Source organism: Oncorhynchus mykiss, chromosome 24 (assembly GCF_057628025.1).
Source record: "Oncorhynchus mykiss isolate SJ-2025 chromosome 24, ASM5762802v1, whole genome shotgun sequence".
Taxonomy (NCBI): domain Eukaryota; kingdom Metazoa; phylum Chordata; class Actinopteri; order Salmoniformes; family Salmonidae; genus Oncorhynchus; species Oncorhynchus mykiss.
This window is the reverse complement of record NC_143045.1, coordinates 26140001-26162265: the sequence shown is the minus strand read 5'-3', so window position 1 is coordinate 26162265 and position 22265 is coordinate 26140001. Positions and strand designations below refer to the sequence as shown.

General features: G+C 43.5%; 1 protein-coding gene across 13 annotated transcripts in view; it reads right to left on the bottom strand.

Moving 5' to 3' along the window:
* msi1a (musashi RNA binding protein 1a) overlaps positions 1–22265 on the bottom strand; it is a 330671-nt gene that overhangs the window by 86113 nt on the left and 222293 nt on the right. For all 13 annotated transcript variants that reach the window (XM_036961343.2, XM_090218795.1, XM_036961340.2 and 10 more), the window contains exon 8: positions 21711–21793. In XM_036961343.2, coding sequence (XP_036817238.1) covers positions 21711–21793 — 83 coding nt within the window. The remainder of the gene's footprint in view (positions 1–21710; positions 21794–22265) is intronic.

Genomic DNA, 22265 nt, shown 5'->3' with positions numbered 1-22265 from the left:
TACTATTCTACTGTATCTTAGTCAATGCTGCTCTGACACTGCTCGTCCAAATATTTATATATTCTTAATTCCATTCCTTTAGATTTGTGTGTATTGTCGTGAAATTGTTAGATATTACTTGTTAAATACTACTGCGCTGTTGGAGCTAGAAGCCCAAGCATCTTGCTACACCCGCAATAACATCTGCTAAACACATGTATGTGACCAATACAATTTCATTTGAAGAAGTACTTTAAAGTATTTTTACTTCAGTATTTTACACCACTGCTACCCAGAGTGGGTATCAAACAGGTTCGGCCCAGGGCGGCTGGCACTCAGAGTAGGGCCTCATCCATATACTGGCACTGAGCCACTGATGCCTGGTAACATCATCTCTTGATGCAGAGTCCTGTAAGTCCCAGTCAGGACCACTCACTAGGAGAGGAGAGGAGTCAATGCCTGGGTCTTGCCTGATAGCTACACACAGGAAATACAGATGGAGACTGAGATGGCCCCCTTCCCTCTTAAAAGCTGGGGGTTAAGGATGCACAGATGGTGGGTTTGTGAAATGGTGGCTGTAAAGCATCTCTTGCACGAGGGCTACGGCCTGGTGGACACTTCCAAGGGTGTGTTACTACTGCCATTTACAACATAATCATTATAATGTTATTGCTGAATATTAGTAAAATGCACACGTACACACACGCACGTACATACACGCGCACACAAATGTGCAGGCTGCTAGCAGACGATGCCTCCAAGGTGGCTTTTATCCTTTTGGCAAAGATAAACTCTGAAAACAGCATCAGAGATTACAAGAGGGAAGAAAGAAAGGATGCGGGACTCCATCCAACACCGCTTTTTCACACACAAAACATTCTTCCGCTTCATCCCACTTTTCATACCTTCTCTCAGTCATTTATTTCCCAGTTGTTCCTCCAACACCTCAGCAACCAGGAAGCCCCACAAACAGAGTTATAATTTTATGGAGACAGGAGCTGGTAAAACTGAATGAAGCAGGAAATATTCATTTTTCTCATCCTTCTCTCTTAACGTCCCCAAAAGATGCAAACAATGCATGCAATTCCTACAAAGCCCAATTTAATACATCCAGTCGATGGGCACATGGGGCCTGGCTGAACAATGAGAGCATTTGATGCACTATCACGTGAAAGTCAATATCTGCGCTGTATCTGTGGTCGGAATGCTGCTGTGTCTATCTGTGGGACTGGGGGGCTGTCTGTGGGTCTGTCTGTGGGTCTGGGGGGCTGAGACTGGGTGTCAGGGAACTACTACATAACGTAGGACCTGAATTTCATCACCCAGTTGTTTAAGGTTTATAAAGGATCTTAAAGTTTGTCATTTCCACTTGAAAAGTGGTAGTAGTGGTAGTGTTGAACTAAGGAGGGAGAGTAGTGTAGTAGTGGTAGTGTTGAACTAAGGAGGGAGAGTAGTGCAGTAGTGGTAGTGTTGACTAAGGAAGGAGAGTAGTGTAGTAGTGGTAGTGTTGACTAAGGAAGGAGAGTAGTGTAGTAGTGGTAGTGTTGACTAAGGAGGGAGAGTAGTGTAGTAGTGGTAGTGTTGACTAAGGAGGGAGAGTAGTGTAGTAGTGGTAGTGTTGAACTAAGATGAGAGAGTAGTGTAGTAGTGGTAGTGTTGACTAAGGAGGGAGAGTAGTGTAGTAGTGGTCATGTTGACTAAGGAAGGAGAGTAGTGTAGTAGTGGTAGTGTTGAACTAAGATGAGAGAGTAGTGTAGTAGTGGTAGTGTTGAACTAAGGAGGGAGAGTAGTGTAGTAGTGGTAGTGTGGAACTAAGATGAGAGAGTAGTGTAGTAGTGGTAGTGTTGACTAAGGAAGGAGAGTAGTGTAGTAGTGGTAGTGTTGACTAAGGAGGGAGAGTAGTGTAGTAGTGGTAGTGTTGACTAAGGAGGGAGAGTAGTGCAGTAGTGGTAGTGTTGACTAAGGAGGGAGAGTAGTGTAGTAGTGGTCATGTTGACTAAGGAAGGAGAGTAGTGTAGTAGTGGTCATGTTGACTAAGGAAGGAGAGTAGTGTAGTAGTGGTCATGTTGACTAAGGAAGGAGAGTAGTGTAGTAGTGGTAGTGTTGAACTAAGGAAGGAGAGTAGTGTAGTAGTGGTAGTGTTGACTAAGGAGGGAGAGTAGTGTAGTAGTGGTAGTGTTGACTAAGGAGGGAGAGTAGTGTAGTAGTGGTAGTGTTGAACTAAGGAAGGAGAGTAGTGTAGTAGTGGTAGTGTTGACTAAGGAGGGAGAGTAGTGTAGTAGTGGTAGTGTTGACTAAGGAAGGAGAGTAGTGTAGTAGTGGTCATGTTGACTAAGGAGGGAGAGTAGTGTAGTAGTGGTAGTGTTGACTAAGGAGGGAGAGTAGTGTAGTAGTGGTAGTGTTGAACTAAGATGAGAGAGTAGTGTAGTAGTGGTAGTGTTGACTAAGGAAGGAGAGTAGTGTAATAGTGGTAGTGTTGACTAAGGAAGGACAGTAGTGTAGTAGTGGTAGTGTTGACTAAGGAAGGAGAGTAGTGCAGTAGCAGTCATGTTGACTAAGGAAGGAGAGTAGTGTAGTAGTGGTAGTGTTGACTAAGGAAGGAGAGTAGTGTAGTAGTGGTAGTGTTGAACTAAGATGAGAGAGTAGTGTAGTAGTGGTAGTGTTGACTAAGGAAGGAGAGTAGTGTAATAGTGGTAGTGTTGACTAAGGAAGGACAGTAGTGTAGTAGTGGTAGTGTTGACTAAGGAAGGAGAGTAGTGCAGTAGCAGTCATGTTGACTAAGGAAGGAGAGTAGTGTAGTAGTGGTAGTGTTGACTAAGGAAGGAGAGTAGTGTAGTAGTGGTAGTGTTGAACTAAGATGAGAGAGTAGTGTAGTAGTGGTAGTGTTGACTAAGGAGGGAGATCAGAGGAGTGTAGTAGTGGTAGTGTTGACTAAGGAGGGAGAGTAGTGTAGTAGTGGTAGTGTTGACTAAGCCGGGACAGTTGTGTAGTAGTGGTAGTGTTGAACTAAGATGAGCGAGTAGTGTAGTAGTGGTAGTGTTGAACTAAGGAGGGAGATCAGAGGAGTGTAGTAGTGGTAGTGTTGACTAAGGAGGGAGATCAGAGGAGTGTAGTAGTGGTAGTGTTGAATAAGGAGGGAGATCAGAGGAGTGTAGTAGTGGCAGTGTTGACTAAGGAAGGAGAGTAGTGTAGTAGTGGTCATGTTGACTAAGGAAGGAGAGTGGTAGTGCAGTAGTGGTAGTGTTGACTAAGGAAGGAGAGTAGTGTAGTAGTGGTCATGTTGAATAAGGAAGGAGAGTAGTGTAGTATTGGTAGTATTGAACTAAGATGAGAGAGTAGTGTAGTAGTGGTAGTGTTGACTAAGGAGGGAGATCAGAGGAGTGTAGTAGTGGTAGTGTTGACAAAGGAGGGAGAGTAGTGTAGTAGTGGTAGTGTTGACTAAGGAGGGAGAGTAGTGTAGTAGTGGTAGTGTTGACTAAGGAGAGAGAGTAGTGTAGTAGTGGTAGTGTTGACTAAGGAAGGAGAGTAGTGTAGTAGTGGTAGTGTTGACTAAGGAAGGAGAGTAGTGTAGTAGTGGTAGTGTTGACTAAGGAAGGAGAGTAGTGTAATAGTGGTAGTGTTGACTAAGGAAGGACAGTAGTGTAGTAGTGGTAGTGTTGACTAAGGAAGGAGAGTAGTGCAGTAGCAGTCATGTTGACTAAGGAAGGAGAGTAGTGTAGTAGTGGTAGTGTTGAACTAAGATGAGAGAGTAGTGTAGTAGTGGTAGTGTTGACTAAGGAGGGAGATCAGAGGAGTGTAGTAGTGGTAGTGTTGACTAAGGAGGGAGAGTAGTGTAGTAGTGGTAGTGTTGAACTAAGGAAGGAGAGTAGTGTAGTAGTGGTAGTGTTGACTAAGCCGGGACAGTTGTGTAGTAGTGGTAGTGTTGAACTAAGATGAGCGAGTAGTGTAGTAGTGGTAGTGTTGAACTAAGGAGGGAGATCAGAGGAGTGTAGTAGTGGTAGTGTTGACTAAGGAGGGAGATCAGAGGAGTGTAGTAGTGGTAGTGTTGAATAAGGAGGGAGATCAGAGGAGTGTAGTAGTGGCAGTGATGACTAAGGAAGGAGAGTAGTGTAGTAGTGGTCATGTTGACTAAGGAAGGAGAGTGGTAGTGCAGTAGTGGTCATGTTGATTAAGGAATGAGAGTAGTGTAGTAGTGGTAGTGTTGAACTAAGATGAGAGAGTAGTGTAGTAGTGGTAGTGTTGACTAAGGAAGGAGAGTAGTGCAGTAGTGGTAGTATTGAACTAAGATGAGAGAGTAGTGTAGTAGTGGTAGTGTTGACTAAGGAGGGAGATCAGAGGAGTGTAGTAGTGGTAGTGTTGACAAAGGAGGGAGAGTAGTGTAGTAGTGGTAGTGTTGACTAAGGAGGGAGATCAGAGGAGTGTAGTAGTGGTAGTGTTGACAAAGGAGGGAGAGGAGCCTAGTAGTGGTAGTGTTGACTAAGGAGAGAGAGTAGTGTAGTAGTGGTAGTGTTGACTAAGGAAAGGGAGTAGTGTAGTAGTGGTAGTGTTGAACTAAGATGAGAGAGTAGTGTAGTAGTGGTAGTGTTGACTAAGGAGGGAGAGTAGTGTAGTAGTGGAATGTGTTGAACTAAGATGAGAGAGTAGTGTAGTAGTGGTAGTGTTGAATAAGGAAGGAGAGTAGTGTAGTAGTGGAATGTGTTGAACTAAGATGAGAGAGTAGTGTAGTAGTGGTAGTGTTGACTAAGGAAGGAGAGTAGTGTAGTAGTGGTCATGTTGACTAAGGAAGGAGAGTAGTGTAGTAGTGGTAGTGTTGACTATGGAAGGAGAGTAGTGTAGTAGTGGTCATGTTGACTAAGGAAGGAGAGTGGTGTAGTAGTGGTAGTGTTGACTATGGAAGGAGAGTAGTGTAGTAGTGGTAGTGTTGACTAAGGAAAGAAAGTAGTGTAGTAGTGGTAGTGTTGAATAAGGAATGAGAGTAGTGTAGTAGTGGTAGTGTTGACTAAGGAAGGAGAGTAGTGCAGTAGCAGTCATGTTGACTAAGGAAGGAGAGTAGTGTAGTATTGGTAGTATTGAACTAAGATGAGAGAGTAGTGTAGTACTGGTAGTGTTGACTAAGGAGGGAGAGTAGTGTAGTAGTGGTAGTGTTGACAAAGGAGGGAGAGTAGTGTAGTAGTGGTAGTGTTGACTAAGGAGGGAGAGTAGTGTAGTAGTGGAAGTGTTGACTAAGGAAGGAGAGTAGTGTAGTAGCAGTCATGTTGACTAAGGAAGGAGAGTAGTGTAGTAGTGGTCATGTTGACTAAGGAGAGAGAGTAGTGTAGTAGTGGTAGTGTTGAACTAAGGAAGGAGAGTGGTGTAGTAGTGGTAGTGTTGAACTAAGATGAGAGAGTAGTGTAGTAGTGGTAGTTTTGACTAAGGAATGAGAGTAGTGTAGTAGTGGTCATGTTGACTAAGGAGAGAGAGTAGTGTAGTAGTGGTAGTGTTGAACTAAGGAAGGAGAGTAGTGTAGTAGTGGTAGTGTTGACAAAGGCAGGAGAGTAGTGTAGTAGTGGTAGTGTTGACAAAGGCAGGAGAGTAGTGTAGTAGTGGTAGTGTTGAACTAAGATGAGAGAGTAGTGTAGTAGTGGTAGTGTTGACAAAGGCAGGAGAGTAGTGTAGTAGTGGTAGTGTTGACAAAGGCAGGAGAGTAGTGTAGTAGTGGTAGTGTTGAACTTTGATGAGAGAGTAGTGTAGTAGTGGTAGTGTTGACTAAGGAGGGAGATCAGAGGAGTGTAGTAGTGGTAGTGTTGACTAAGGAGAGAGAGTAGTGTAGTAGTGGTAGTGTTGAACTAAGATAAGAGAGTGGTGAAGTAGTGGTAGTGTTGAACTAAGGAAGGACAGTAGTGTAGTAGTGGTAGTGTTGACTAAGGAGGGAGAGTAGTGTAGTAGTGGTAGTGTTGACTAAAGAAGGAGAGTAGTGTAGTAGTGGTAGTGTTGACTAAGGAGGGAGTTCGGAGTAGTGTAGTAGTGGTAGTATTGACTAAGGAAGGAGAGTAGTGTAGTAGTGGTAGTGTTCACTAAGGAAAGAAAGTAGTGTAGTAGTGGTAGTGTTGACTAAGGAAGGAGAGTGGTAGTGCAGTAGTGGTAGTGTTGACTAAGGAAGGAGAGTAGTGTAGTAGTGGTAGTGTTGACTAAGGAAGGAGAGTAGTGCAGTAGTGGTAGTGTTCACTAAGGAGGGAGAGTAGTGTAGTAGTGGTAGTGTTGACTATGGAAGGAGAGTAGTGTAGTAGTGGTAGTGTTGAACTAAGATGAGAGAGTAGTGTAGTAGTGGTAGTGTTGAACTAAGATGAGAGAGTAGTGTAGTAGTGGTCATGTTGACTAAGGAAGGAGAGTAGTGCAGTAGTGGTAGTGTTGAACTAAGATGAGAGAGTAGTGTAGTAGTGGTAGTGTTGACTAAGGAAGGAGAGTAGTGTAGTAGTGGTCATGTTGACTAAGGAAGGAGAGTAGTGCAGTAGTGGTAGTGTTGAACTAAGATGAGAGAGTAGTGTAGTAGTGGTAGTGTTGACTAAGGAAGGAGAGTGGTGTAGTAGTGGTAGTGTTGACTAAGGAAGGACAGTAGTGTAGTAGTGGTAGTGTTGACTAAGGAAGGAGAGTAGTGCAGTAGCAGTCATGTTGACTAAGGAAGGAGAGTAGTGTAGTAGTGGTAGTGTTGAACTAAGATGAGAGAGTAGTGTAGTAGTAGTAGTGTTGACTAAGGAGGGAGATCAGAGGAGTGTAGTAGTGGTAGTGTTGACTAAGGAGGGAGAGTAGTGTAGTAGTGGTAGTGTTGACTAAGGAAGGAGAGTAGTGTAGTAGTGGTCATGTTGACTAAGGAAGGAGAGTAGTGTAGTAGTGGTCATGTTGACTAAGGAAGGAGAGTAGTGTAGTAGTGGTCATGTTGACTAAGGAAGGAGAGTAGTGTAGTAGTGGTAGTGTTGACTAAGGAAGGAGAGTAGTGTAGTAGTGGTCATGTTGACTAAGGAAGGAGAGTAGTCTAGTAGTGGTAGTGTTGAACTAAGATGAGAGAGTGGTGTAGTAGTGGTAGTGTTGAACTAAGGAAGGAGAGTAGTGTAGTAGTGGTAGTGTTGACTAAGCCGGGACAGTTGTGTAGTAGTGGTAGTGTTGAACTAAGGAGGGAGATCAGAGGAGAGTAGTAGTGGTAGTGTTGACTAAGGAGGGAGATCTGAGGAGTGTAGTAGTGGTAGTGTTGACTAAGGAGGGAGATCAGAGGAGTGTAGTAGTGGCAGTGTTGACTAAGGAAGGAGAGTAGTGTAGTAGTGGTCATGTTGACTAAGGAAGGAGAGTGGTAGTGCAGTAGTGGTAGTGTTGACTAAGGAAGGAGAGTAGTGTAGTAGTGGTCATGTTGACTAAGGAAGGAGAGTAGTGTAGTATTGGTAGTGTTGACTAAGGAATGAGGGTAGTGCAGTAGCAGTCATGTTGACTAAGGAAGGAGAGTAGTGTAGTATAGGTAGTATTGAACTAAGATGAGAGAGTAGTGTAGTAGTGGTAGTGTTGACTAAGGAGGGAGATCAGAGGAGTGTAGTAGTGGTAGTGTTGACAAAGGAGGGAGAGTAGTGTAGTAGTGGTAGTGTTGACTAAGGAAAGGGAGTAGTGTAGTAGTGGTAGTGTTGACTAAGGAAGGAGAGTAGTGTAGTAGTGGAATGTGTTGAACTAAGATGAGAGAGTAGTGTAGTAGTGGTAGTGTTGACTAAGGAGGGAGAGTAGTGTAGTAGTGGAAGTGTTGACTAAGGAAGGAGAGTAGTGTAGTAGTGGTAGCGTTGAACTAAGGAGGGAGATCAGAAGAGTGTAGTAGTGGTAGTGTTGACTAAGGAGGGAGATCAGAGGAGTGTAGTAGTGATAGTGTTGACTAAGGAGGGAGATCAGAGAAGTGTAGTAGTGGCAGTGTTAACTAAGGAAGGAGAGTAGTGTAGTAGTGGTCATGTTGACTAAGGAGGGAGATCAGAGGAGTGTAGTAGTGGAAGTGTTGACTAAGGAAGGAGAGTAGTGTAGTAGTGGTAGCGTTGAACTAAGGAGGGAGTTCAGAGTAGTGTAGTAGTGGTCATGTTGAATAAGGAATGAGAGTAGTGCAGTAGTGGTAGTGTTGACTAAGGAAGGAGAGTAGTGCAGTAGCAGTCATGTTGACTAAGGAAGGAGAGTAGTGTAGTAGTGGTAGTATTGATTAAGGAAGGAGAGTGGTGTAGTAGTGGTAGTATTGACTAAGGAAGGAGATCAGAGGAGTGTAGTAGTGGTAGTGTTGACTAAGGAGGGAGAGTAGTGTAGTAGTGGTAGTGGTAGTGTTGACTAAGGAGGGAGATCAGAGGAGTGTAGTAGTGGTAGTGTTGACTAAGGAGGGAGAGTAGTGTAGTAGTGGTAGTGTTGACTAAGGAGGGAGAGTAGTGTAATAGTGGTAGTGTTGACTAAGGAGGGAGAGTAGTGTAGTAGTGGTAGTGTTGACTAAGGAGGGAGAGTAGTGTAGTAGTGGTAGTGTTGACTAAGGAGGGAGAGTATTGTAATAGTGGTAGTGTTGACTAAGGAGGGAGAGTAGTGTAGTAGTGGTAGTGTTGACTAAAGAAGGAGAGTAGTGTAGTAGTGGTAGTGTTGAACTAAGGAAGGAGAGTAGTGTAGTAGTGGTAGTGTTGACTAAGGAGGGAGAGTAGTGTATTAGTGGTAGTGTTGACTAAGGAGGGAGAGTAGTGTAGTAGTGGTAGTGTTGACTAAAGAAGGAGAGTAGTGCAGTAGTGGTAGTGTTGACTAAGGAAGGAGAATAGTGTAGTAGTGGTAGTGTTGACTAAGGAAAGAAAGTAGTGTAGTAGTGGTATTGTTGACTGAGAAGGAAAAATAGTGTAGTAGTGGTAGTGTTGACTGAGAAGGAAAAATAGTGTAGTAGTGGTAGTGTTGACTAAGGAATGAGAGTAGTGTAGTAGTGGTAGTGTTGAACTAAGGAAGGAGAGTAGTGTAGTAGTGGTCATGTTGACTAAGGAGGGAGAGTAGTGTAGTAGTGGAATGTGTTGAACTAAGATGAGAGAGTAGTGTAGTAGTGGTAGTGTTGACTAAGGAGGGAGATCAGAGGAGTGTAGTAGTGGTAGTGTTGACAAAGGAGGGAGAGTAGTGTAGTAGTGGTAGTGTTGACTAAGGAAAGGGAGTAGTGTAGTAGTGGTAGTGTTGACTAAGGAAGGAGAGTAGTGTAGTAGTGGAATGTGTTGAACTAAGATGAGAGAGTAGTGTAGTAGTGGTAGTGTTGACTAAGGAGGGAGAGTAGTGTAGTAGTGGAAGTGTTGACTAAGGAAGGAGAGTAGTGTAGTAGTGGTAGCGTTGAACTAAGGAGGGAGATCAGAAGAGTGTAGTAGTGGTAGTGTTGACTAAGGAGGGAGATCAGAGAAGTGTAGTAGTGGCAGTGTTAACTAAGGAAGGAGAGTAGTGTAGTAGTGGTCATGTTGACTAAGGAGGGAGATCAGAGGAGTGTAGTAGTGGAAGTGTTGACTAAGGAAGGAGAGTTGTGTAGTAGTGGTAGCGTTGAACTAAGGAGGGAGTTCAGAGTAGTGTAGTAGTGGTCATGTTGAATAAGGAATGAGAGTAGTGCAGTAGTGGTAGTGTTGACTAAGGAAGGAGAGTAGTGCAGTAGCAGTCATGTTGACTAAGGAAGGAGAGTAGTGTAGTAGTGGTAGTATTGATTAAGGAAGGAGAGTGGTGTAGTAGTGGTAGTATTGACTAAGGAAGGAGATCAGAGGAGTGTAGTAGTGGTAGTGTTGACTAAGGAGGGAGAGTAGTGTAGTAGTGGTAGTGGTAGTGTTGACTAAGGAGGGAGATCAGAGGAGTGTAGTAGTGGTAGTGTTGACTAAGGAGGGAGAGTAGTGTAGTAGTGGTAGTGTTGACTAAGGAGGGAGAGTAGTGTAATAGTGGTAGTGTTGACTAAGGAGGGAGAGTAGTGTAGTAGTGGTAGTGTTGACTAAGGAGGGAGAGTAGTGTAGTAGTGGTAGTGTTGACTAAGGAGGGAGAGTAGTGTAATAGTGGTAGTGTTGACTAAGGAGGGAGAGTAGTGTAGTAGTGGTAGTGTTGACTAAAGAAGGAGAGTAGTGTAGTAGTGGTAGTGTTGAACTAAGGAAGGAGAGTAGTGTAGTAGTGGTAGTGTTGACTAAGGAGGGAGAGTAGTGTATTAGTGGTAGTGTTGACTAAGGAGGGAGAGTAGTGTAGTAGTGGTAGTGTTGACTAAAGAAGGAGAGTAGTGCAGTAGTGGTAGTGTTGACTAAGGAAGGAGAGTAGTGTAGTAGTGGTAGTGTTGACTAAGGAAAGAAAGTAGTGTAGTAGTGGTATTGTTGACTGAGAAGGAAAAATAGTGTAGTAGTGGTAGGGTTGACTGAGAAGGAAAAATAGTGTAGTAGTGGTAGTGTTGACTAAGGAATGAGAGTAGTGTAGTAGTGGTAGTGTTGAACTAAGGAAGGAGAGTAGTGTAGTAGTGGTCATGTTGACTAAGGAGGGAGAGTAGTGCAGTAGCAGTCATGTTGACTAAGGAAGGAGAGTAGTGTAGTAGTGGCCATGTTGACTAAGGAAGGAGAGTAGTGTAGTAGTGGTCATGTTGACTAAGGAAGGAGAGTAGTGTAGTAGTGGTAGTGTTGAACTAAGGAGGGAGTTCAGAGTAGTGCAGTAGTGGTAGTGTTGACTAAGGAGGGAGAGTAGTGTAGTAGTGGTAGTGTTGACTAAGGAAGGAGAGTAGTGTAGTAGTGGTCATGTTGACTAAGGAAGGAGACTAGTATAGTAGTGGTAGTGTTGACTAAGGAAGGAGAGTAGTGTAGTAGTGGTAGTGTTGACTAAGGAGGGAGAGTAGTGTAGTAGTGGTAGTGTTGACTAAGGAAGGAGAGTAGTGTAGTAGTGGTCATGTTGACTAAGGAAGGAGACTAGTATAGTAGTGGTAGTGTTTACTAAGAAAGGAGATTAGTGTAGTAGTGGTAGTGTTGACTAAGGAGGGAGAACAGAGTAGTGTAGTAGTGGTAGTGTTGACTAAGCCGGGAGAGTAGTGTAGTAGTGGTGGTGTTGACTAAGGAGGGAGTTCAGAGTAGTGTAGTAGTGGTAGTGTTGATTAAGGAAGGAGAGTGGTGTAGTAGTGGTAGTGTTGACTAAGGAAGGAGAGTAGTGTAGTAGTGGTAGTGTTGAACTAAGGAAGGAGAATAGTGTAGTAGTGGTAGTGTTGACTAAGGAAAGAGAGTTGTGTAGTAGTGGTAGTGTTGACTAAGGAAGGAGAGTAGTGTAGTAGTGGTCATGTTGACTAAGGAGGGAGAGTAGTGTAGTAGTGGTAGTGTGGAACTAAGATGAGAGAGTAGTGTAGTAGTGGTAGTGTTGAACTAAGGAAGGAGAGTAGTGTAGTAGTGGTAGTGTTGAACTAAGGAAGGAGAGGAGTGTAGTAGTGGTAGTGTTGAACTAAGATGAGAGAGTAGTGTAGTAGTGGTAGTGTTGACTAAAGAAGGAGAGTAGTGTAGTAGTGGTAGTGTTGAACTAAGGAAGGAGAGTAGTGTAGTAGTGGTAGTGTTGACTAAGGAGGGAGTTCGGGGGAGTGTAGTAGTGGTAGTGTTGACTAAGGAAGGAGAGTAGTGCAGTAGTGGTAGTGTTGACTAAGGAAGGAGAGTAGTGTAGTAGTGGTAGTGTTGACTAAGGAAAGAAAGTAGTGTAGTAGTGGTATTGTTGACTGAGAAGGAAAAATAGTGTAGTAGTGGTAGTGTTGACTGAGAAGGAAAAATAGTGTAGTAGTGGTAGTGTTGACTAAGGAATGAGAGTAGTGTAGTAGTGGTAGTGTTGAACTAAGGAAGGAGAGTAGTGTAGTAGTGGTCATGTTGACTAAGGAGGGAGAGTAGTGCAGTAGCAGTCATGTTGACTAAGGAAGGAGAGTAGTGTAGTAGTGGCCATGTTGACTAAGGAAGGAGAGTAGTGTAGTAGTGGTCATGTTGACTAAGGAAGGAGACTAGTATAGTAGTGGTAGTGTTGACTAAGGAAGGAGAGTAGTGTAGTAGTGGTCATGTTGACTAAGGAAGGAGACTAGTATAGTAGTGGTAGTGTTTACTAAGAAAGGAGATTAGTGTAGTAGTGGTAGTGTTGACTAAGGAGGGAGAACAGAGTAGTGTAGTAGTGGTAGTGTTGACTAAGGAAGGAGAGTAGTGTAGTAGTGGTCATGTTGACTAAGGAAGGAGACTAGTATAGTAGTGGTAGTGTTTACTAAGAAAGGAGATTAGTGTAGTAGTGGTAGTGTTGACTAAGGAGGGAGAACAGAGTAGTGTAGTAGTGGTAGTGTTGACTAAGCCGGGAGAGTAGTGTAGTAGTGGTGGTGTTGACTAAGGAGGGAGTTCAGAGTAGTGTAGTAGTGGTAGTGTTGATTAAGGAAGGAGAGTGGTGTAGTAGTGGTAGTGTTGACTAAGGAAGGAGAGTAGTGTAGTAGTGGTAGTGTTGAACTAAGGAAGGAGAATAGTGTAGTAGTGGTAGTGTTGACTAAGGAAAGAGAGTTGTGTAGTAGTGGTAGTGTTGACTAAGGAAGGAGAGTAGTGTAGTAGTGGTCATGTTGACTAAGGAGGGAGAGTAGTGTAGTAGTGGTAGTGTGGAACTAAGATGAGAGAGTAGTGTAGTAGTGGTAGTGTTGAACTAAGGAAGGAGAGTAGTGTAGTAGTGGTAGTGTTGAACTAAGGAAGGAGAGGAGTGTAGTAGTGGTAGTGGTGAACTAAGATGAGAGAGTAGTGTAGTAGTGGTAGTGTTGACTAAGGAGAGAGAGTAGTGTAGTAGTGGTAGTGTTGACTAAGGAAGGAGAGGAGCGTAGTAGTGGTAGTGTTGACTAAGGAAGGAGAGTAGTGTAGTAGTGGTAGTGTTGAACTTAGGAAGGAGAGTAGTGTAGTAGTGGTCATGTTGACTAAGGAAGGAGAGTAGTGTAGTAGTGGTCATGTTGACTAAGGAGGGAGAGTAGTGTAGTAGTGGTAGTATTGATTAAGGAAGGAGAGTGGTGTAGTAGTGATAGTGTTGACTAAGGAAGGAGAGTGGTAGTGTTGACTAAGGAGGGAGAGTAGTGTAGTAGTGGTAGTGTTGACTAAGGAAGGAGAGTAGTGTAGTAGTGGTAGTGTTGAACTAAGGAAGGAGAGGAGCGTAGTAGTGGTAGTGTTGAACTAAGATGAGAGAGTAGTGTAGTAGTGGTAGTGTTGACTAAGGAGAGAGAGTAGTGTAGTAGTGGTAGTGTTGAACTAAGATGAGAGAGTGGTGTAGTAGTGGTAGTGTTGACTAAGGAGAGAGAGTTGTGTAGTAGTGGTAGTGTTGAACTAAGATGAGAGAGTGGTGTAGTAGTGGTAGTGTTGAACTAAGGAAGGAGAGTAGTGTAGTGTTGAACTAAGGAGGGAGTTCAGAGTAGTGCAGTAGTGGTAGTGTTGACTAAGGAGGGAGAGTAGTGTAGTAGTGGTAGTGTTGACTAAGGAGGGAGAGTAGTATAGTAGTGGTAGTGTTGACTAAGGAGGGAGAGTAGTGTAGTAGTGGTAGTGTTGAACTTAGGAAGGAGAGTAGTGTAGTAGTGGTCATGTTGACTAAGGAAGGAGAGTAGTGTAGTAGTGGTCATGTTGACTAAGGAGGGAGAGTAGTGTAGTAGTGGTAGTGTTGAACTAAGGAGGGAGTTCAGAGTAGTGCAGTAGTGGTAGTGTTGACTAAGGAGGGAGAGTAGTGTAGTAGTGGTAGTGTTGACTAAGGAAGGAGAGTAGTGTAGTAGTGGTCATGTTGACTAAGGAAGGAGACTAGTATAGTAGTGGTAGTGTTGACTAAGGAAGGAGAGTAGTGTAGTAGTGGTCATGTTGACTAAGGAAGGAGACTAGTATAGTAGTGGTAGTGTTTACTAAGAAAGGAGATTAGTGTAGTAGTGGTAGTGTTGACTAAGGAGGGAGAACAGAGTAGTGTAGTAGTGGTAGTGTTGACTAAGGAAGGAGAGTAGTGTAGTAGTGGTCATGTTGACTAAGGAAGGAGACTAGTATAGTAGTGGTAGTGTTTACTAAGAAAGGAGATTAGTGTAGTAGTGGTAGTGTTGACTAAGGAGGGAGAACAGAGTAGTGTAGTAGTGGTAGTGTTGACTAAGCCGGGAGAGTAGTGTAGTAGTGGTGGTGTTGACTAAGGAGGGAGTTCAGAGTAGTGTAGTAGTGGTAGTGTTGATTAAGGAAGGAGAGTGGTGTAGTAGTGGTAGTGTTGACTAAGGAAGGAGAGTAGTGTAGTAGTGGTAGTGTTGAACTAAGGAAGGAGAATAGTGTAGTAGTGGTAGTGTTGACTAAGGAAAGAGAGTTGTGTAGTAGTGGTAGTGTTGACTAAGGAAGGAGAGTAGTGTAGTAGTGGTCATGTTGACTAAGGAGGGAGAGTAGTGTAGTAGTGGTAGTGTGGAACTAAGATGAGAGAGTAGTGTAGTAGTGGTAGTGTTGAACTAAGGAAGGAGAGTAGTGTAGTAGTGGTAGTGTTGAACTAAGGAAGGAGAGGAGTGTAGTAGTGGTAGTGTTGAACTAAGATGAGAGAGTAGTGTAGTAGTGGTAGTGTTGACTAAGGAGAGAGAGTAGTGTAGTAGTGGTAGTGTTGACTAAGGAAGGAGAGGAGCGTAGTAGTGGTAGTGTTGACTAAGGAAGGAGAGTAGTGTAGTAGTGGTAGTGTTGAACTTAGGAAGGAGAGTAGTGTAGTAGTGGTCATGTTGACTAAGGAAGGAGAGTAGTGTAGTAGTGGTCATGTTGACTAAGGAGGGAGAGTAGTGTAGTAGTGGTAGTATTGATTAAGGAAGGAGAGTGGTGTAGTAGTGATAGTGTTGACTAAGGAAGGAGAGTGGTAGTGTTGACTAAGGAGGGAGAGTAGTGTAGTAGTGGTAGTGTTGACTAAGGAAGGAGAGTAGTGTAGTAGTGGTAGTGTTGAACTAAGGAAGGAGAGGAGCGTAGTAGTGGTAGTGTTGAACTAAGATGAGAGAGTAGTGTAGTAGTGGTAGTGTTGACTAAGGAGAGAGAGTAGTGTAGTAGTGGTAGTGTTGAACTAAGATGAGAGAGTGGTGTAGTAGTGGTAGTGTTGACTAAGGAGAGAGAGTTGTGTAGTAGTGGTAGTGTTGAACTAAGATGAGAGAGTGGTGTAGTAGTGGTAGTGTTGAACTAAGGAAGGAGAGTAGTGTAGTGTTGAACTAAGGAGGGAGTTCAGAGTAGTGCAGTAGTGGTAGTGTTGACTAAGGAGGGAGAGTAGTGTAGTAGTGGTAGTGTTGACTAAGGAGGGAGAGTAGTATAGTAGTGGTAGTGTTGACTAAGGAGGGAGAGTAGTGTAGTAGTGGTAGTGTTGAACTTAGGAAGGAGAGTAGTGTAGTAGTGGTCATGTTGACTAAGGAAGGAGAGTAGTGTAGTAGTGGTCATGTTGACTAAGGAGGGAGAGTAGTGTAGTAGTGGTCATGTTGACTAAGGAGGGAGAGTAGTGTAGTAGTGGTAGTGTTGAACTAAGGAAGGAGAGGAGTGTAGTAGTGGTAGTGTGGAACTAAGATGAGAGAGTAGTGTAGTAGTGGTAGTGTTGAACTAAGGAAGGAGAGTAGTGTAGTAGTGGTAGTGTTGAACTAAGGAAGGAGAGTAGTGTAGTAGTGGTCATGTTGACTAAGGAGGGAGAGTAGTGTAGTAGTGGTAGTGTTTACTAAGAAAGGAGATTAGTGTAGTAGTGGTAGTGATGACTAAGGAGGGAGAACAGAGTAGTGTAGTAGTGGTAGTGTTGACTAAGCCGGGAGAGTAGTGTAGTAGTGGTGGTGTTGACTAAGGAGGGAGTTCAGAGTAGTGTAGTAGTGGTAGTATTGATTAAGGAAGGAGAGTAGTGTAGTAGTGGTAGTGTTGACTAAGGAAGGAGAGTAGTGTAGTAGTGGTCATGTTGACTAAGGAGGGAGAGTAGTGTAGTAGTGGTAGTGTTTACTAAGAAAGGAGATTAGTGTAGTAGTGGTAGTGTTGAACTAAGGAAGGAGAGTAGTGTAGTAGTGGTAGTGTTGACTAAGGAAGGAGAGTAGTGTAGTAGTGGTCATGTTGACTAAGGAGGGAGAGTAGTGTAGTAGTGGTAGTGTTTACTAAGAAAGGAGATTAGTGTAGTAGTGGTAGTGTTGACTAAGGAGGGAGAACAGAGTAGTGTAGTAGTGGTAGTGTTGACTAAGGAGGGAGAACAGAGTAGTGTAGTAGTGGTAGTGTTGACTAAGCCGGGAGAGTAGTGTAGTAGTGGTAGTGTTGACTAAGGAGGGAGAGTAGTGCAGTAGTGGTAGTGTTGAACTAAGGAAGGAGAGTAGTGTAGTAGTGGTAGTGTTGACTAAGGAAGGAGAGTAGTGTAGTAGTGGTCATGTTGACTAAGGAGGGAGAGTAGTGTAGTAGTGGTAGTGTTTACTAAGAAAGGAGATTAGTGTAGTAGTGGTAGTGTTGACTAAGGAGGGAGAACAGAGTAGTGTAGTAGTGGTAGTGTTGACTAAGCCGGGAGAGTAGTGTAGTAGTGGTAGTGTTGACTAAGGAGGGAGAGTAGTGTAGTAGTGGTCATGTTGACTAAGGAGGGAGAGTAGTGTAGTAGTGGTAGTGTTGACTAAGGAGGGAGAGTAGTGTAGTAGTGGTCATGTTGACTAAGGAGGGAGAGTAGTGTAGTAGTGGTAGTGTTTACTAAGAAAGGAGATTAGTGTAGTAGTGGTAGTTTTGACTAAGGAGGGAGAACAGAGTAGTGTAGTAGTGGTAGTGTTGACTAAGGAGAGAGTTCAGAGTAGTGTAGTAGTGGTAGTGTTGACTAAGGAAGGAGAGTAGTGTAGTAGTGGTAGTGTTGAACTAAGGAAGGAGAATAGTGTAGTAGTGGTAGTGTTGACTAAGGAAAGAGAGTTGTGTAGTAGTGGTAGTGTTGACTAAGGAAGGAGAGTAGTGTAGTAGTGGTAGTGTTGAACTTAGGAAGGAGAGTAGTGTAGTAGTGGTCATGTTGACTAAGGAAGGAGAGTAGTGTAGTAGTGGTCATGTTGACTAAGGAGGGAGAGTAGTGTAGTAGTGGTAGTGTTGACTAAGATGAGAGAGTAGTCTAGTAGTGGTAGTGTTGAATTAAGGAAGGAGAGTAGTGTAGTAGTGTAGTGTTGAACTAAGATGAGAGAGTAGTGTAGTAGTGGTAGTGTTGACTAAGGAGGGAGAGTAGTGTAGTAGTGGTAGTGTGGAACTAAGATGAGAGAGTAGTCTAGTAGTGGTAGTGTTGAATTAAGGAAGGAGAGTAGTGTAGTAGTGTAGTGTTGAACTAAGGAGGGAGTTCAGAGTAGTGCAGTAGTGGTAGTGTTGACTAAGGAAGGAGAGTAGTGTAGTAGTGGTAGTGTTGAACTAAGGAAGGAGAGTAGTGTAGTAGTGGTCATGTTGACTAAGGAGGGAGAGTAGTGTAGTAGTGGTAGTGTTTACTAAGAAAGGAGATTAGTGTAGTAGTGGTAGTGTTGACTAAGGAGGGAGAACAGAGTAGTGTAGTAGTGGTAGTGTTGACTAAGCCGGGAGAGTAGTGTAGTAGTGGTGGTGTTGACTAAGGAGGGAGTTCAGAGTAGTGTAGTAGTGGTAGTATTGATTAAGGAAGGAGAGTGGTGTAGTAGTGGTAGTGTTGACTAAGGAAGGAGAGTAGTGTAGTAGTGGTAGTGTTGACTAAGCCGGGAGAGTAGTGTAGTAGTGGTAGTGTTGACTAAGGAGGGAGAGTAGTGTAGTAGTGGTGGTGTTGACTAAGGAAGGAGAGTAGTGTAGTAGTGGTAGTATTGATTAAGGAAGGAGAGTGGTGTAGTAGTGGTAGTGTTGACTAAGGAAGGAGAGTAGTGTAGTAGTGGTCATGTTGACTAAGGAAGGAGAGTAGTGTAGTAGTGGTAGTGTTGAACTAAGGAAGGAGAGTAGTGTAGTAGTGGTAGTGTTGAACTAAGATGAGAGAGTTGTGTAGTAGTGGTAGTGTGGAACTAAGGAAGGAGAGTAGTGTAGTAGTGGTAGTGTTGAACTAAGATGAGAGAGTAGTGTAGTAGTGGTAGTGTTGAACTAAGATGAGAGAGTAGTGTAGTAGTGGTAGTGTTGACTAAGGAGGGAGAGTAGTGTAGTAGTGGTAGTGTTGACTAAGGAGGGAGAGTAGTGTAGTAGTGGTAGTGTTGAACTAAGGAAGGAGAGTAGTGTAGTAGTGGTAGTGTTGACTAAGGAGGGAGAGTAGTGTAGTAGTGGTAGTGTTGACTAAGGAGGGAGAGTAGTGTAGTAGTGGTAGTGTTGAACTAAGATGAGAGAGTAGTGTAGTAGTGGTAGTGTTGACTAAGGAAGGAGAGGAGCGTAGTAGTGGTAGTGTTGACTAAGGAAGGAGAGGAGCGTAGTAGTGGTAGTGTTGAACTAAGATGAGAGAGTAGTGTAGTAGTGGTAGTGTTGAACTAAGATGAGAGAGTAGTGTAGTAGTGGTAGTGTTGACTAAGGAAGGAGAGGAGCGTAGTAGTGGTAGTGTTGACTAAGGAAGGAGAGGAGCGTAGTAGTGGTAGTGTTGAACTAAGATGAGAGAGTAGTGTAGTAGTGGTAGTGTTGACTAAGGAAGGAGAGTAGTGTAGTAGTGGTAGTGTTGAACTAAGATGAGAGAGTAGTGTAGTAGTGGAAGTGTTGACTAAGGAAGGAGAGTAGTGTAGTAGTGGTCATGTTGACTAAGGAAGGAGAGTAGTGTAGTAGTGGTAGTGTTGACTAAGGAAGGAGAGTAGTGTAGTAGTGGTAGTGTTGAACTAAGGAAGGAGAGTAGTGTAGTAGTGGTAGTGTTGAACTAAGATGAGAGAGTAGTGTAGTAGTGGTAGTGTTGAACTAAGATGAGAGAGTAGTGTAGTAGTGGTAGTGTTGAACTAAGATGAGAGAGTTGTGTAGTAGTGGTAGTGTTGACTAAGGAAGGAGAGTAGTGTAGTAGTGGTAGTGTTGACTAAGGAATGAGAGTAGTGTAGTAGTGGTAGTGTTGACTAAGGAAGGAGAGTAGTGTAGTAGTGGTAGTGTTGAACTAAGATGAGAGAGTAGTGTAGTAGTGGTAGTGTTGAACTAAGATGAGAGAGTAGTGTAGTAGTGGTAGTGTTGACTAAGGAGGGAGAGTAGTGTAGTAGTGGTAGTGTTGACTAAGGAGGGAGAGTAGTGTAGTAGTGGTAGTGTTGAACTAAGATGAGAGAGTAGTGTAGTAGTGGTAGTGTTGAACTAAGATGAGAGAGTAGTGTAGTAGTGGTAGTGTTGACTAAGGAGGGAGAGTAGTGTAGTAGTGGTAGTGTTGACTAAGGAGGGAGAGTAGTGTAGTAGTGGTAGTGTTGACTAAGGGGGGAGAGTAGTGTAGTAGTGGTAGTGTTGACTAAGGAGGGAGAGTAGTGTAGTAGTGGTAGTGTTGACTAAGGAAGGAGAGTTGTGTAGTAGTGGTAGTGTTGACTAAGGAGGGAGAGTAGTGTAGTAGTGGTAGTGTTGACTAAGGAGGGAGAGTAGTGTAGTAGTGGTAGTGTTGAACTAAGATGAGAGAGTAGTGTAGTAGTGGTAGTGTTGAACTAAGGAGGGAGAGTAGTGTAGTAGTGGTAGTGTTGACTAAGGAAGGAGAGTTGTGTAGTAGTGGTAGTGTTGACTAAGGAGGGAGAGTAGTGTAGTAGTGGTAGTGTTGACTAAGGAGGGAGAGTAGTGTAGTAGTGGTAGTGTTGAACTAAGATGAGAGAGTAGTGTAGTAGTGGTAGTGTTGACTAAGGAGGGAGAGTAGTGTAGTAGTGGTAGTGTTGAACTAAGATGAGAGAGTAGTGTAGTAGTGGTAGTGTTGACTAAGGAAGGAGAGTAGTGTAGTAGTGGTAGTGTTGAACTAAGGAAGGAGAGTAGTGTAGTAGTGGTAGTGTTGACTAAGGAGGGAGAGTAGTGTAGTAGTGGTAGTGTTGACTAAGGAAGGAGAGGAGCGTAGTAGTGGTAGTGTTGACTAAGGAAGGAGAGGAGCGTAGTAGTGGTAGTGTTGACTAAGGAAGGAGAGGAGCGTAGTAGTGGTAGTGTTGAACTAAGATGAGAGAGTAGTGTAGTAGTGGTAGTGTTGACTAAGGAAGGAGAGTAGTGTAGTAGTGGTAGTGTTGAACTAAGATGAGAGAGTAGTGTAGTAGTGGTAGTGTTGAACTAAGATGAGAGAGGAGTGTAGTAGTGGTAGTGTTGACTAAGGAAGGAGAGTAGTGTAGTAGTGGTAGTGTTGAACTAAGGAAGGAGAGTAGTGTAGTAGTGGTAGTGTTGACTAAGGAGAGAGAGTAGTATAGTAGTGGTAGTGTTGACTAAGGAGGGAGAGTAGTGTAGTAGTGGTCATGTTGACTAAGGAAGGAGAGTAGTGTAGTATTGGTAGTGTTGACTAAGGAATGAGAGTAGTGTAGTAGTGGTAGTGTTGAACTAAGATGAGAGAGTAGTGTAGTAGTGGTAGTGTTGACTAAGGAGGGAGAGTAGTGTAGTAGTGGTAGTGTTGACTAAGGAGAGAGAGTAGTGTAGTAGTGGTAATGTTGACTAAGGAAGGAGAGTAGTGTAGTAGTGGTAGTGTTGAACTAAGATGAGAGAGTAGTGTAGTAGTGGTAGTGTTGAATAAGGAAGGAGAGTAGTGTAGTAGTGGTAGTGTTGAACTAAGATGAGAGAGTAGTGTAGTAGTGGTAGTGTTGAACTAAGATGAGAGAGTAGTGTAGTAGTGGTAGTGTTGAACTAAGGAAGGAGAGTAGTGTAGTAGTGGTAGTGTTGACTAAAGAAGGAGAGTAGTGTAGTAGTGGTAGTGTTGATTAAGGAGGGAGAGTAGTGTAGTAGTGGTAGTGTTGATTAAGGAAGGAGAGTAGTGTAGTAGTGGTAGTGTTGACTAAAGAAGGAGAGTAGTGTAGTAGTGGTAGTGTTGAACTAAGGTGGGAGTTCAGAGTAGTGTAATAGTGGTAGTGTTGACTAAGGAGGGAGTTCAGAGTAGTGTAGTAGTGGTAGTGTTGACTAAGGAAGGAGAGTAGTGTAGTAGTGGTAGTGTTGACTAAGGAAGGAGAGTGGTAGTGTTGATTAAGGAGGGAGAGTTGTCAGTGCACGGGATATGGAGCCATGCAGGGTCTGATATGCTCCCCCTACGCTGCTATAGTGCACTTTCTGAGCCACAGCAGGCTGCATGAGTGACAAGCAACTAGCGCAGGCTAACGCTACACCCAGGCTTCACCACCACCACCCTCGTCCTCTCTGCACACCATTGTCTCTCCATCCTGGGCCTCAGCCAGCCTGCTCACAGCCTACCCCTACCACCACCTGGTCAACAGGCCATTAATCCTGACCCGAGACCAGTCTGCTGGAAACACACTTCCACTACTGAAGATTAAGAATAAACATCAACACCAGGTCTGGCATCAGGTGTGGCATTGAAACAGCCTGGACTGATAGGTTTAATGTTGTTGTTTTTTCAATAATACCACCAGCTTTCACAGACATGGATACCTGTTCCAGCCTGATTTGCAAGGTGGTTTTGCGTGAGGTAGGGACAGGTTGTTTTGCCCTTCTGCCAGGAACGACTCACAAACACAATTTCATGGTGTGTGGTCATCGGTGCACAGTGCACACCACTGACTCCATATCCCTAAAAACGTGTTTGTGTGTGTGTGTGTGTGTGTGTGTGTGTGTGTGTGTGTGTGTGTGTGTGTGTGTGTGTGTGTGTGTGTGCCATCGTTCCCGCTGTGCTAAAGAGAAAATCAAATATTAATCCAGCCAGCAATGCACCGTCCACCGTTTTGAAAAGCGAGAGCCACTCACCATTTTATTATTGATTTCATGAAAGTGAATCTCGCATACTTTCTCCACAACGTCCTCAACCTCAAAAGTTACAAAGCCGAAACCTGCAGGGAGGACAGAGAGGTAGAGAGAATGACAGGAAGAGGGGGACAGAGAGAGAAAGAGAGTGAGTGAAAAGGAGAAAAAGGCAGAGAGAAATAAAGCATTGGTTATAGTCAAAATTCATAGAAAAACTTGAATTTGCAAGACAGGCAACATATGAAAATGTGTCCCCTAAATGTAGCTAAACCCTGTGTTATCAGGACTGAATAAAGATGCAGTTATAGATCTGGAACGGCCGTACAGCTATGTGCAATAAAAATGATACAGTTCTCATTATTAGAATAACTATATTCCTGCTTCACAGATAGAAGAGGAGGGAAATGCCACAAGCTCATTAAAGGAAGTTCATGGACCCTGGCCTAGCCCATGAATTTCATTACAGATATTCTCTGCTCCTTCATTGATATTTCACTGTAAAACACATTCTAGTTTCTGTCAGGCCATATCATATTATTGTGACACAGAACATTATAT